Below are 15,164 nucleotides of genomic sequence, written 5' to 3'. Positions count from 1 at the left end.
GCCATCACTTTTCTTACAGAGGTGATGATTGTCCCTATGAATCTTCTTTTATTTTGTCTTTGAGCCTGGGATACCAGTGCCAAGCTGGGCATACCTGTAGGCTCAGCCTCAGGATCTGAGCTACCAGGAATACCAGACAGCTATTGATTTGCTTCTCTTACCAAGTGGGCTTGCTCCCCTGAGCCTGGGCAGCCAGACACACAGGAGTACCAGCTCAACTAATGAGGAAAATAAAGTGCTTGGCAGCCATTTTCTATCCTCTGCTGCCTTTTCACCTCTCCTTCTTCCATCCCCACATCAGCTCCTGTGGAGCCCTCACTGTGGGCCCCAGTGAGGGAAGCACCCAAACTATTCATGGGTGTGGGATACACAGTCTGTTGGACTAAAAAAGTATCTTTTTTTTTTTACCCTTTTTTTTTTTTTTTTTCCCCTTGAGGAGCTCCTGCAGCATCCACTGGGTGAAGCAGTCAGGAAATCCTAGCAGAATGAAGATGAACTGCAAAAGCTCCTCCCTCTACACAGAGCAACAAGCAGTAAGAACATTAAAAGGCCTGGCTACTGAGTGATCAACTAGATGAGCACTTTAAATGGGGGTCTGTGTTGCTCCTCTTGGAGGGAGGAGCAGGACAAGGTGAATGCTGGGCACCACTGGTGCAGAAAGCCCTGCAGGACAGAGGAGAAATGCTATTAGCTGGGAAGAATGTAGCATTGTTCATGGCTGAAGACCAGGCAGTGAAGAATATATGTGACAGTGAATGATGACCTTGCAGGAGGCAGCTCAGATGGTGGCGTGCAGGTATAGGAAGGGTTTCCTTCTCCACAAGGTGGCTACCCAGCTGCTGTGGGGAGACAGGGAGTTCCCTGGCTGCGAACACACTTACCAGAGACTCTCCTTCACCACTGAATTGAGCCGAGACTTCATTTTGCACACCTTTGAGCTCCATCTGCTGCAAGTCACCACTCAAGAAACTCCACCGACTGAGTGGCTTCTTAAAATACCTACATCTCTGAAGAGCCCAAGCACTGCAATGCCAGCACCGAGCAAGTGCGCCAAGGAGACATCATTTTGATGCATGGAGTCTCAGCTTACCAGCAAGGCAGCTCTGCAGGGGAGCCTGCTGTGGAAAACAAAATGTTTTCCAGGGACACCTGCAGAAAACAGGAGATCTTTAGTTTAAACAGGAGTTTAAAAGAAGAGAGTCAGAACTATCGTATTTTTTTGTCTTGTGTTTTCTTCTCCCCCCTACACCCCAGTCTATTTTTCAGGGAATAGGGACAAAAATGGAGACGAACCAAAAATAAGACTGGGGGAAGGAAAAGAAAAAGCTTTTTTTTAGTCTGAAATGTGTGAGGTGAAAACAAGCACTACAAAATTCTACAAAGATTAAAAGCTTGTTTTTCATAGGAGCGGATGTTTGGAATGATGGTGGGTACCTTGGTGCCTCCTGACCCCTGCTTGCTGTCCTCAGCTCTGTCTCCCTCCTGGGGATCCTCCAGCTTTGTAGTGATAGCATTAATCTGGCTGCCTTTGTGATCCCTTTCCCTCTCCTAACGATGGTGTGGTTGACTTCAGACAACCCAGAGGCCACCAGGACCCTGCACAGTGGCTAAGTGAAATTCTGGCCGTGCTCTGGGGGATTTGTTCCAGTCAGATATGGAAATGGATTTTTCTATTCTGGATGCAGAGACACGGAGATAAGGGCTCCATCAAGCCCTGTGCTGCACAAAAGGTTTTATTCTTGTCACGTAGACATCAGAGCTGCAGGACTAGAAAAGGCCGCAATGACTTCAGCAGCATTGTGCAATGCCTCTTCCCAGCTAACGTTTGATCATAGATGGGGTGTTAGAGCCAATTCTGCCAGCTGCTCAGAGAGCTCATGTGCACACGTCAGAGTGCACAAGAGCAGATCTAGAGAGATATATGTATGTGCTGTGTTTGCACGCACACTAATGAGTATTTATGTGATTGCATGTGTGTGTGTGTGGGTACATGTGACTGTGTGAGTGTGTATAAATATATATATGTGTATATACATATTAATATCTGTGGGTGCTTTGTTCCAATATATCTATCTGTGCATGAGACCATATGTGGCCACCCACAGAGATGCATGCATACCTCAGCTTGCATGTATCCCTTGGCCTAAACATGAATGCAAGACACAACACACACAGCCCACGCACGGACTAAAACCGGGAGATGACAACTTGACCTTGCAAATGACCCTCCACACACTGCCCCACCGTGTGTGCACACCCAAGCCCACTTCTGCCAGCCCACCAGTTGCCTGGGGCAGCTTCAGATCCACCCATCCCTTCTGCTCTGCAAGGGATCTTCAGAAGAGAAACAGGAAGGACAGTGAATGGTTTTTGGGAAGGGGTTCCAGCATGGGTAGGCGAGGGTGCGTTTCCAGGCTGTTACTAACACAGCCCACACTTAATGTCATTTGAAGCCGTTGTTAGGGAACTGCTTGTATTTGCCATCAACAGGGAAACACAGCAGCTCAGCTCAAGCAACAACTACTACAAGACTGTGGAACAAGGAGGTGTGGGGAGGGGCCAGGAAGCAGTTAATCAGTTGTTGGAATAAGTTGTCCCGTAGATAAAAGAGCCACCGAGGTAGAAGAAATGGAAACACCCATGAAAAGAAGATGCTCCTGGCTCTCCTGAGGATGCAACAGAGAATCAAAATGTTTTATCTGCTCGAACGAGTGGAAAATATGCAAATATTTGCTCATGAAAACTTGGTGTTCTTTGCCTTCCCAAGCATAAAATATGCAAACGCCACGCACAGCGCGGCCGGCTCGCTCAGATCTCACACTTACCCCGTCATGCACAAACACACACACACACAGAGCACGTCAATGCAGCCAGCTAAAGATACACGCCTGTGCTGCAGCATGTCCTCCTATGCAATGACAAAGAGGAAATATTTATGCCTTGATTCACGGACTGTGCCCCTTCACTGCTCCCCTCGGTGGTCTTTAACCGCAGCAGCGGCTAAGCTGCCAGCGGGGGGGGGATTTGCAGAGGGGACAAAGGAAAGTGAGCCCACCCAAGTCACCCAAATCACCCAAGTCACTTGGTGGTGAGGCGGTAGCACGGGTGCTGCGCGGCTCGTCCTGCAGGGGGGAGTCGGCAGCCGCCGGCCGGGCACCGGGAGGGGACTGGGCAGGGAACCGGGCAGGGAGACGGGAGGGCACCGGGAGGGGAGCCGGGCAGGCTGCGGCCGAGCCCTGCCCGCTTGTTGCACACCTGCTCTTTCCCCACCTGGAAGTGCCTCGGGCTTGAGGCAGGGCTGTGCCCGGCGGGGGTGCTGGGCAGATGGCTGGTCCCAGCCCCCCTGCACGCCCCGCGGTGTGCTAACTGCAGGAACAAGGATGTTGTGGGGACTTCTGTCAAGAGCCTGATGTTTTCTCGGAAATCCCATGTATGCACCACGCGGGGTAGTGGGCCTGGAGACCCATGGAGAGCCAGCTCTCGGCTGGACCCTCAAGAGGCACTGTAGATACTGCAAGGCATCCATTTCAGCAGTGTCTTGTCTCACTGGTCTTGCTGGCAGAGTCACAAAATAGGGGTAGGAAATGGGAGACTCAAGTTGGAAAAGCTCCTTATGGGGAGAGGGGCAACCTGAGTGATGCATCCTTAGCTGCAAGGCATCTCCAGCTGGCAGTTTGTCAGCGAGTCTCCTATAGACCATTCAGCTGTGTCTGGCAGACATGAGGTGCCTTGGACTAGCTGTGGGGGCAGTAGGAAGTGGAAGACAAGCTGCTGCTTACATGCTCAGTGCTGGACATTGCCAGGTCTAACATCAGCTTGACTCTAGTGACAAGTACAGGTGAACAGCTCTTCCAGCTGCTCCTCAGCCACGTGGCGCTTCAACAATGCACAGCAAAAAATGTACAGCTTTGCCAGGCCTTGCTCTGTGTGTGAGACAGTCCAGGCTGCTGAGCAGCCTGCAGCAGAAATCCCTGCTGGCAGAAGTGCCCTCAAACTTGGCGGCAGCCTGTGGAAAGTCAGGGAATGTGCTGTTCCTGGTTGGTCCAGGCCCCACATGGGCAGAAGTTATGAGAGAAATGTAGCCACGCAGCTGACGTCCAACAGGCCTGCCCAACCTCAGAGAAGTACAGGATATTCTAAGCCAGTAATTTCATACCATGCTGGTGCTCTTGAGTAACAAGGGCTGGCTGTTACACAAGCCTCATGCACAGCCGTGGAGTCCACAGGCTGGAAAAGATTTGCCTTTCCAATCCGCTCTGCAGCCTGTCTGGAGAGGCTCAGCCATACCCATACAGCAGAGGATCTGCTGCTGTTACTGGGTAACTTGGGGCCGCTCCAAAGTACCAAAGCATAAAAACACAGTGCCACCTTTCTATGACTCAGGTGCCCCCCTCCCTGTTTGCAGGCAGGAAAGGCAAGCCAGAGGGACCCAGCTGCAGTCAGGCAGTGACGGAGAGGAGGTGAGCACGGAGCAGCACTGCCCATCGCTTCCCACCGCTTGAAAGTGTGAGCTCTCTTTCAAGGGTAGCAGTAGCAGTAGCTACAAGCCTGAACTTTGCTTCCAAAAGGAATCAGCTGTGGGGCTGAACAAATGGTGATGCTGTGTGGGGTGGGTGGAAGGAGGGAGGGAAGAAAGGAGGGAAAGAGCCAAGCTGATACGGGCCAGAGCAGAGGGGGAAGGCACTCGCAAAAGGCCTTGAAGGCAGGATGGAATAGACAGTAATTACATAAGAGACTTGGCCAGCATCTGGCTGAAGTCAGCTGGGCCCTGCCAGCCCTCCCTCCCCGTGCTCCTAACCAGGAGCAGCTGAGGATACGGATAACCCAGCGCTGGACCCCTCCGGAGGGGAGCGGAGGTAAGAGGTCCTCTGCTTCCTCTCCAGGCTTGCAATGCTCTTGGAGAGTGGGGCAGAGGGCAAGCAAGAAGGGGAAAGACAAAGCAGCTGTTGTGGAGGAGAAGCAGCCAGGAAGGGAAAGAAAATAGGCTGTTTTTCTGCCTCTTGGTGGGGATGATACCTTTGCTCCAGAGGTTTTGGTGAGGGAGGAGCCTTGAAGGATGAGTTGTGTGGGTGTTAGTGGGTGGATGAAAGTAGGCGTGTGTGTGTGTGTGTTGCAGGGCAGGGGGTCCACATGTGCAGGGGGGAGCTCAGCTGTACACAGGAGGTAGAAAGGGAAGGAAACATCAAAGTAATTTCTGTCTGTACCTGTGGTAAACAGGGTTAATAGGATGGAGATGGTCACTGGGGATCAGTCAGGCTTTGTCCTCCTACTGTGCTCCATGAGGGGAGCATTGCAGGAGAAGGGAGGAAATGTAGAAGGAAGATGAAGCAGCTGCTTTTCAGCAGGGATTGTTGTAGTCCAATCTTGCCAGAGATTCCCTGGGCTGCCTCCAAAGCAGAGTATGTGATGAGGGAGTGGGAAGATTGTTGAGCACAAGAGGTGCCTTCAGGCTTGGGTTACACTTAAAAGCATGGCTGGCACAGGGGTTTTGGACAGCATTCTCAAAACTCCTGTCTTTGAGCACTCAGCCATAGAAGCCAAAATCTCTTGCAAATGGGGCTGCCCTGGCAAAATGTTGCTGGTACAGTGAGTCCCCTTCAGGGAGAAAAAAGTGTCTTTACTGGCATAAACTGCTGCCTATCTGGGCAATGCCACCAGCACGAGGCTTTGTCTGCTGGCTCCCGATGGGTCTCTGATCAGCTCCAATGAGACATTAAATGCAAAGTCCTGCTCACTGCCCACTGTAGGCTGTTCTTGCAGTCAGATGAGAAAAAGGCAAAGGCCCAGCTGATGAGGTTCTCCATGAAGAATGTTTGCTTGGTTGTGAGTAACTCAGGACTGCAGATGGAAAGATGAGATGGAAACAAGGACAATGGTCCTCCCTGCTACCTGTTCCCCTTGCAAAGGTAGAGGGGGCAAGACATAAGGCACAGAGCTGCAAAAGAGGGTAATGTCATGCTTGGAAATAAGCCACACAGGAAAACCTAAGGGGGGAGCTACTGCAATAGTTTTGATGGGACAAAGAGGAGCTCTGTCTTCACTGCCAGTCTCTGAGTTTTCATGCACCCCAGAAAATTTATGGGCTTTCAACAATAGTACTATCAGCTGCCGAAATCTCCAGAAGCAGCAGACAGGAGTAGACAACACAACTGATCACAAAAAACCCACTTCTGTTAGCTGGCAAGGCTCCATTAGCAATAAGTGTTGCCCCAACCCTTCCCCCTCTCCTTTTCCAAAAGGAGAAACTGAGGCACAGGTAAACGTGGGGGATTTACAGTTGGTCTCATTACGTGTCAGTGCTGGAACCCAGCATGGAACTCATGAGCACAGCAGCTAATTTCTTGGTCCTCTTCCCGCCCTGACTAGGAGGCATGTTCGCTCCATGTTCATTGAGCTCCAGTCTGACAGGCAGCCTGAGAATATCTCCAGGCCTCCCAGCCCCCCTTCCTCCCTTCCCCCCAGCTTGCAGCACATATTTTCCCAGAGTTTTCCGCTTGCTTCTCCAGTGGTGCTGGGGTCCTGCCAAACGCCAGCCACTCTCTGGGAAGCAGGGCCTCCCATTCCCAAACCAAACAAATGGGAGAAGGAAAACAAAGAAAAAAGTCCAAGCACACGTAGACACGCACAAAGCCCTTCCCCCTTGGAAACCTTGGAGCCTTCTCCAGCTTCTCTCAGAAACTGCAGGAGGCCCAGTGCTGATTTGGCACTTCTGGTCCCCACAGAAGAGAGCTATTGCCCATCCTTCCTTCAGCATCCCAAAGATATGTATGTGCATGCCACCAGGGAGAAGTTTACAAATCTGGTTTGCTACAGGGTAAGACCCCCCCAAATCCTCTTCTTGGCTGATTCTACAACGTAAGAAAAGCCTCCTGTGTTTCCCCTCACACGCCTTCACCACAAAATGCCTTCATTCCCAGGTTCTGGTGCAGCCACATAGCACGTCAGCTTTGGGCCAGGCTGAGTGCAGAGATCACATCAGGGTTTGCTCCAGATCCTCAGCTTTGCTGGCTTTCCTTCATGCAAGGCACACCCCTCTCGTGCGAGCTGCTCAGCCAGGGACCTGACCAGGGAACACGACCAGGGAATGAAATGGACCTGACCTCTGGATATGACCAGGGGATGACATGCTCTGGAGTGCAAGGCTTGGGGTTCTGTCTAGGGAAAGTAGATGACCAGAGAGGGAAGAAATTGATGCCTTTCCCACTTAGCAGATGAGCTTGCTAGAAATATCATGCCTCAGGCAAGAGGCTGCAGTGACGTGCAGAAGAAATAATGCAAGAGATAATGGAAGATTAAGAAGTTTGAGGACTAAGGGTGGGACCAGCACACATGGAGAGAGCAGGGCCAGCCAGCTTAAGGGCTACTGCATGGGACAAGGGACTAAGGCACGGGAGTGAGAGCAGAGTCCTGCACCATCCCACCTGAAGGGAAATCTGTCTTTTGCAGCGATGCACCCCACCTTACCCACCTTGAGATGCTCATGGTGGGACACTGCCCTGCTGCCTGCCCACCCTTTACACAGGGTGCAATCTGTGCTCCCTGCAGTTTGCTGCCCAGGGCTCAGCTGTTTGGAAGAGAAAAGGCAGAGAGAAACAATCAATCAAACAAACAAACCAAACTCAAACAACAACAGAACAACCAACAACCAAAACAAACAAACAAACAAACATAAACAAACAACCCAGCCCCCCCAAAAAAAACCCAAACCAAACTAAAACAAGACAACAACAAAAAAAAACAAACAACAAAATATATATAAGGAAAAATCGCTACCGAAGAAAGAGTTAAAAGGCGCCGAGGAAACCCAAGCCGGTTTGCAGTGGGGAGCGCCCAAAGCCAGGGAGAGAAAGGGAGGGAGCGGAGAGGGGAGGGAGCAGGTCCAGGCCCCGCTTGCAGCACCCAGCCAGCACTCAGCAGTGCCTGTGCCAAGAGCCAGCTTTCTTAAAGCCATGGGCTCGGGGGCCGGCGGTGCAGGCTGCGGGGAGCCCGCCGGCAGCGGCTGGGGAGCGGGGCAGGGAGCCCGCAGGCTGCGGGGTGAGCTGCCGCGCTGCGCCGGGCGGCAGGCGGAGGGCAGGGGCAGAGGCTGGGAGAGGGGCTTTCTCTGCTTGTTTGCGTGGCTTCTTTCGTAAGCGTCCCTCTCGGCAGGCTGCCTGCTCCCAGCTTCGCTTTCTTCGCCCTCTGCGGCGGCGGAGCAGCTCCCCTCTGGTCTGCCTGCAGAAGGTCTGGCGCTGCCCGCCGCTCTCGGAGGAGCGCTCTGGGGAGGTGCTGGGGCTCGGCTGAGGACGAGCTGGGCGTCGGTGATGGGGGGGCTGAGGCACAGAGGGATGGGACTTGGTGGGGGAAGGAGGTGGGGGCTGGAGTTCAGTTCTCAGCCCACAGGAGAAGGGGCCTCTCTGCGGACAGCTGTGGGACAAGGGGGTTGTTGGGTCAAAAGAGTTAATACCCACTGACTGGAGGAGTTTTTTACAGCTCTCGGGGCAGATCGAGCAGCCTCCTGAAATGCACTTTTGCTAAAAGGACTGTGTGGCTTGCCATGGCTCCTTCCTCTATCCCAGCCTGGGGACTGATTCTTCTAGTGGCTCCAGTGGTCTGCCGAGGGAAGGTCAAGCCTTCTTCCAGGGTTGGCACCTAGTCTCCACTGGTCTAGGCAGAAGGGCGTGGGACATCCTCTTGGTTCATGTGGTTGGTTCTCAGATTGCAGCCTTGAACCTCCAGGGACAGCATGTAAACTTCCTCCACAGGACAATGCTATTTCATCCTACCCCTGGCTCCAACCGCAGAAAGATGTTTATAGTGATCTTTGCTCCATTCCCCGTGTCCATCCCTTCTTATACCTCACTCTGACGCTTGTATCTTCTCAGGTCACCATGGGCATAACTTACCTGTGCCCACCCCTGGTCTTCCTCCTTCTCCCTCTTGTTGTGCTTGGGGCACCCACTGATGAACCCAACCTCACTGAACCAGCCCCTGGTGCTTGCAAGCGCTGTTGTGACCCGCTGGACTCTTCCACAGATGTCCCACCACTCCCTCCCAGCCACCACCGCTTGCCCTACCCAATGCTGGAGGTCCGTCCCTATATCAACATCACTATACTGAAGGGTAAGTGCCCATCTTGGCCCTGGGATGCCAAGGCCTGCTCGGGTACTGGTGGCACTGAGGTGGAGGTGACAGCTGGGCCTCTGGCATGCTGGTTATGCTATCCTGAAGGGTAGGTGCCCACTCACACCGTGCCCAGGGTTTTGATGTTTTGTGCTGTGATCAAGACTAGCCCAGGGGGAGTGAAGTCAGTGCATATCCAAGTGGTGACCTTGATGTCTTAGGATGCTGCCTGCTACCAGCTCTTCCTGCCAGTTAGCACAGGAATGGCTGTGGTAGCTTCTTGCTATGCTAGGAGGTCACCTTCCTTGCCTCAGACTTCCAGAGTCCTGTAGTGGCTGAGGGAAGGAGCAGTCTTTATACAGCTGAAAAATTCTGTGATAAAATCAGCAGGTTTGAAGTGTAAGCACTGTTCCCCAGGAAGGTTGTAGGGAAACCTTCTCCAGCTCCATGGGTTACATGCACTTTGGAGCAGGAGGAGGTCAAGGGAAGTCAGAAGCTATTTGCAAGCACCTCCAGGCTAACTGGCAGTGACCTCCAGCTTGTTCCACCCTGCTGTGGCTGGCTTGGCTAATGGGAAAAGGCTCCCTATTTTAGATCAGCTCCTCCCTTCAGGGCTCCCCTTTTAGCCTTTGCTGTGGGCAAAAGCCTGTTTCCAGCTGGATCCTGCTCCACTTGATTGTTGTTGCTCTGTGGTTCCTCTCGGCTAGCTGGGCAGATACTCCCCTTTCTCTGCCCAGCCTGGAAATAGCTGAAATCCATCAGAGCTCAGAAGTGTGTCTGGGGCAGATAGAGGCCTGGACTAGAGTGGGGTGTTGCAGGGGGACCTGCAATACCATGCAGGGGATGGAGAGGAGGAAAAGAGCAAGGCACAAATTTGGGATGCTGTCACTTGTGCTGGAGGCTGCTCTGACTCCCATCTCTTCTCTCTATACACAAAGTACATTCTAGTGCTGCTTGCTGTCTGTATTGATGCATGTCCAAGTGTGTGTCAGACAATGCACAAACCCCAGTATTGATTATACAAGATGCTCAAAGGATGCTGGTATGTCAATGTACCAGCCCTCTAACTTGCACTGCACCCTCTGCCAGGTCCAGCTTGGATCTTTTTGCTCTGACTCACCTCATTGTCCCTATCCAGTCATTAGCACTTCTTCCCCTTCTCCAGCCTACGGCAAGAACAGTGTGCACACTACGTGGAGAATTGGGTCATAGGAGAGGTTTGTAGGAGGGCAGGGGCTGTGGTGGAGGTAAGGGAAGTCAAGTGCCCCAGTGGTATTTGCCTCCCTCTTAGGTTGAAGTCTCCTAGGGACAGGTCCTGGTGCCTCCAGCAATGTAGAGAGGAGGAGAGGGTTCATAAGAGAAGAGACCCCAGTCACACCCAGAGCTCTGCTAGCTCCTTTCCCATGAAGCACAATGATATCATGACTCTCAGGACCTTCCTTCTTCTGGCATTGTCCCTTCCTTAAGCAATCTTCTGCTTCCTCATTAGGCTTTATCTCTCTGGTATCACACAGGAGTTGTGTCCTCTGCTTCCTGTTATAGGAGAGAAAGGAGACCGGGGAGAGCCTGGAATGCCGGGGAAATGGGGCAAAGAAGGACCACGAGGTGAGCGGGGTGCCCAGGGCCAGAAAGGCAGTAAAGGACAGATGGGCACAGCAGGAGAACCCTGCAAGCACCAGTACGCTGCCTTCTCTGTTGGTCGCAAGAAAGCGCTACACAGCAGTGAGGGCTTCCAGGTCTTGATCTTTGACACCGTCTTCGTCAACCTCTACAGCCACTTTGACATGTTCAATGGTAAATTCTACTGCTATGTAGGTGGACTTTACTATTTCAGCCTCAATGTCCATACCTGGAACTTCAAGGAGACCTACATGCACATCATGCACAATGAAGAAGAGGCAGTCATCTTATATGCCCAACCCAGTGACCGCAGCATCATGCAGAGCCAGAGCCTCATGCTGGAGCTTCAGGAAAATGATGAGATCTGGGTGAGGCTTTACAAGCGGGAGAGGGAAAATGCCATTTACAGTGATGATGTTGATGTGTACATCACCTTCAATGGGTACCTGGTCAAGCCCAGCCTTGACTAACTGCCACTCCTCCTCCTTGGGGCCTCTTTGGCCTTTTCCTTCTTCCTTTCTCTCTCTCTCTCTTTACTGCCCATAACCACTGCAAATCCCTTGGAAATGAGCCTGTCAAGTCTCAGGCACTGAGTGTGAAAATTGCCCCACTGACTCCCACCTCACTCTCTCTTGTAGCCAGGCCTGTATCTGCCCACTTACAGCGTGACACTACCACCTCTCTGCCTCTCACCTCATGACCCCAGCTTAGGTTATTGGCTTCTTCTAAATCTGCCAGTAAGCTGTGGCTGGCTTTTAGAGCCCAAGAGCAGGAGGAAAGCCAAAATGCTGCTTCTGGGAACGTGTCCCTTCTCAGGGCTTTATACACAAATGACTCCAGTGTAAAGGGCTAGAAAGTCCCCAATGTCCAGGTGCATCCTGGCTTCTCTCCCTTTCAACTAGATATGCCAGTTTTGTAGCCTGCAGCATGGCCTTCATGTCACCTCTCACACCTGTAGTCTGGAGAGTGGACTGGGATCTGATAGATTCCTGTAGCACAAGGAATATGTAGGAGTAGTGAGAGATAATACTGTCTTTCCAAAAAGGGAGCTGTTGGCCTTCTGAAGTTTGTCATTGGCTTTCCTTAGGTCCTCTTCTGGGTCACAGAGTCCAGATTGGCTGTAAAATCTAGACCTGGTGGGATTGTCCTCCTCCATGCCAGCTCAAGCTGTTTGAGGAGATAAAGGGCCAGACACTGAGCCAGACCCTTCAGAGGCGTCTGCCATGGAATCAGTAGAGCCCACGACTCTATTCCAACCAGGAATTGTAAGTACAGAAGAAGATAGGGAGACATTCCTCCCAAACTTCCTTCCTAAACCACCCCTGGGGTTCTACTCGGTCTCAGTTCCCCAGCTGTGGAAAACTAGTCTGAAGAGTGACCCTGAATATGTTGTCTTCTTTGGCAGAGATGCACCCATGCTCTTCCATTGGTATCAGCAGTTATCCCTAACACTTGCTTATGTGAGGAGAGAGTCAGGTGCCAGCTTCTGTGTGCCTTTACCTTGTCCTCCTGAAGGTGGTTCTCCCACATTGGTATTGAGGGACTGCCGTGTCAGGACTTCAGCTGGAGGTTCAAGTTCCAAAGTTGGGCAGGTTGGCACCTGTTTGCTTCTGTGATGGAAAAGACATGGAGGCGAGACTGCAGCACTTTGCCCCAGGGTTAAAAGCTTCCCTGCCACATGCTCTGTGCCCTTTTCTGGCAGTCTCATCAGAGCAACTGAGAAATCATGTGCTTAAAACAAACCCTCGCTCTTTTTGTCAAGTTATAGGTGTTGCAGTGGGAAAGGAATGTGAGCAGTAGGGTTTTCTAGTACCATTTGTACTGGCCTCATGCTGCTTTCACTCACATTCATCTGGGATTGCGAGAGGCCTGGGGGGAGCAGGTAAAGCTGACTCAGTACTTTGGGAAACCTACTTCCACATATCGTGATGCTCCTGTAAACAGAAGTACCAGGAGTTGTCTCTTTTTTTTGAGTCTCAGGACAGGACAAGCAGGAGAAACTGTATTTCTCCTCTACCCATCACTGGTAATGAAATCTTCTGACTTATTTAGCTTCTGCTGCCTCATGATTAGCCATGGTCTCTGCCTATAGTGTCTGGGACCACCAGAGCTCTCCCATAGGAGAGACGCATCATTATACAGGACTAGGTCCGGAACACTCAGCCCGGGATGGCAAAGGCACAGGGGCCCAGGCTGAATATTAAAAAGGAACATGAGAGAATTGCAGGACATCTTCTCTCTTGCCCTGTTTACCTACCCTCCCTGCTTTGCTAAGGAAGTTGTACAGACTGGAATGATTTTCAGGTACTTTCTGGATGGACCTGGATCCTTCCCACTAGAGTCACTGAGGCAATGAGTATAAAACCAAGGTTTCACTGAGGCATAGCTGGGTTTTTCCCAAAGACACATGATGGTGAGATCATGGGAACTAAAGGAGACTGTGAGTTTCTTCCCCTCCCTTGGCAGGTCAAGCATGTGGAATTGCTCAGAGACAGGATTTCAAGCACTAGAGAGGAAGCAGCATGCTGGAGGTGATGCTCAGGACCGAATCCCTTCTCTCTTCCTCAACAGACTACAAACCCAGATAATGTCTATTTACAGTGTATCATGCCCCTGCATCTCCCTGAAATGAACCAAGCCTCTCTGACACTGAGTATCTCCAGAAAAAAAGCTTCTTCTTTCCTCCTTTTCTGTTTGGTGTTTGAATGCCAGTGATAGGTCTCCTGTGCTGCCCACAAGCAGCCAGATGGTGCCTGATGCACAAGAGAGGAGGGCAGGGGGACCAAAGGGTATGTTTAACAGGCTTCTTGGTGCTAAATAAGATGGTAATCCCTTGGTGCTAAATCAAATTTCAGGAGTATTGGGTGCTTTCTGGAAGGTGTAGTAGGCTGTGTTGTAATGTACTGTGGAATTAATGGTGCTTTATGTTACAAAACCAAACAAACTCCAAGAACTTTTGTATATATATTATTTTCAGTGGTATTAAACTTTTTTCCCTGGTTGTTTTGCACTTAGATCTGCTATTCCTTCTAGCTCTGGTTATTGCTGAATAGTCCAATAGAAAAGACATTGACTCAAAATAGGTAAAAAAATCTAACTCAGGTCTGAAAATTCCATGGGCTTTCCTTGGCAATCTTCTGTTTCCTTTGTTGAGAACCACAACTTTAAAGCTATGTGCTACTTTGACACTTCTAATTAGGACTCTCCTCTCCGCTGGGAAAGCTTTAAGCAAATTCAAGGAAGGATTCTGTGGAAATTAAAAACCAACAAACAAACTAACTAACAAAAAAAAAAAACAACCAACAAACCAGGACAACACAATGGTTTGTAGGATTAGGCTTCAAAGTACTTAACTGATTCTATTGAGAAAGGCTGGGCTAAAGATGGACTTTTCTTAAGGGCAATCAGACCCTTTATCTAGTGAAATTTTTAGCACATCCTTCTGCCAGGTACTTAGTAAGCATGTGTGTCTTCTGTTTTCCCTGTGGTATTTCTCTTTTCTCTGCCATGAGGTTAAAGCCAGGAAGCACAGGCATAAAAGGGACATGGAACTGTTGACTAGACACTTGTGCTTGCTAATAATGGGGTGGGTGGCAGTTAGGGAGTTAAACTGGACACACATTTTTATAAGCCCTGTGTGTGGGAGGCTTGAGATTCAGGTCGGAGGTGGAAAGGCAAGTGGCAATTGCCCATAAAGTTGGGGAAAATGAGGAGACATGAGGGTGGAGTGAAGACTTAGAGGCTTGAGTAGAAGATCTAGGAAGAGCAGAGTCTTAAGGACAAGAAGATCCCTATCAAGGTCTCGGTGCAAGTCAAAGAGGTAAGTGTGAGGGGGGAGAGGGTAGCATCTTTAGGGTTTGAACTGAGGGGAGGAATGGACAAGAAAGCAGGAGTAGATGCCTATATAGGACCTTCTGTTTTGAGTTAAATTCGTCTTCACATAGCTTCTCCTGTGGTTTGACATGTACCAGATGCTTCATTTGGCAAGGAGTGGAAAACATAATCATACGCATCCTTACAGGCCTCTGGTCTTGTGTCAGGCCCAGAGCTGGGGCTATATATATCCTAGTGAATGCAATACTCTGTCAGATCAGGAGCCCAGCCTTCTTGGGGTTTTTTATTTACCTCTGAAGAAGCAGATAGAAACAGGTCCTCAGGAAGTGCAGGGGTTGCACTCGTGAGTGTTCCTGGCCCCTTGAGGTGAGATGCTGGCAGATTGGAGGTGCCTTTGTCACACTCAAAAAAGGTGAGGAGTGAGAGAGGAGTGGAAATGTGTAGCCAGACCTTCTAGAAAAGTTTTCTGTTATTTAGTCCTTCAATCTGCTCGCCTGGAAAAGAAAATGCCACCTGAAGAGTCTCTTCAGCCAAACCCCTTGGGGATAAGATGTATGTGTGACGCATGGATCCTGTACCTGGTGCCACCCATCACACCATGGGTGCCTGAC

The 15,164-nt window shown here is 50.8% G+C and overlaps 1 protein-coding gene and 1 long non-coding RNA gene across 2 annotated transcripts; one reads left to right on the top strand and one right to left on the bottom strand.

Moving 5' to 3' along the window:
* Positions 1-460: 460 nt before the first annotated feature.
* Positions 461-7,890, bottom strand: LOC127396414 (uncharacterized). Its single transcript, XR_007891997.1, has 3 exons — positions 7,774-7,890; positions 7,469-7,564; positions 461-1,149 (listed from the first exon to the last, which is right to left on the bottom strand). It is a non-coding gene; the product is annotated as an uncharacterized LOC127396414 (long non-coding RNA).
* Positions 7,891-8,175: 285 nt separating this feature from the next.
* Positions 8,176-11,900, top strand: C1QTNF6 (C1q and TNF related 6). Its single transcript, XM_051644071.1, has 3 exons — positions 8,176-8,220; positions 8,862-9,099; positions 10,642-11,900. Exons 2-3 carry the CDS (start codon positions 8,868-8,870, stop codon positions 11,187-11,189), a joined length of 780 nt encoding a protein of 259 aa, XP_051500031.1. The 5' UTR covers positions 8,176-8,220; positions 8,862-8,867; the 3' UTR covers positions 11,190-11,900.
* Positions 11,901-15,164: the final 3,264 nt, after the last annotated feature.

The sequence above is a fragment of the Apus apus genome, chromosome 1, assembly GCF_020740795.1.
Source record: "Apus apus isolate bApuApu2 chromosome 1, bApuApu2.pri.cur, whole genome shotgun sequence".
NCBI lineage: Eukaryota > Metazoa > Chordata > Aves > Apodiformes > Apodidae > Apus > Apus apus.
This window is presented reverse-complemented; position numbering and strand designations above follow the sequence as displayed.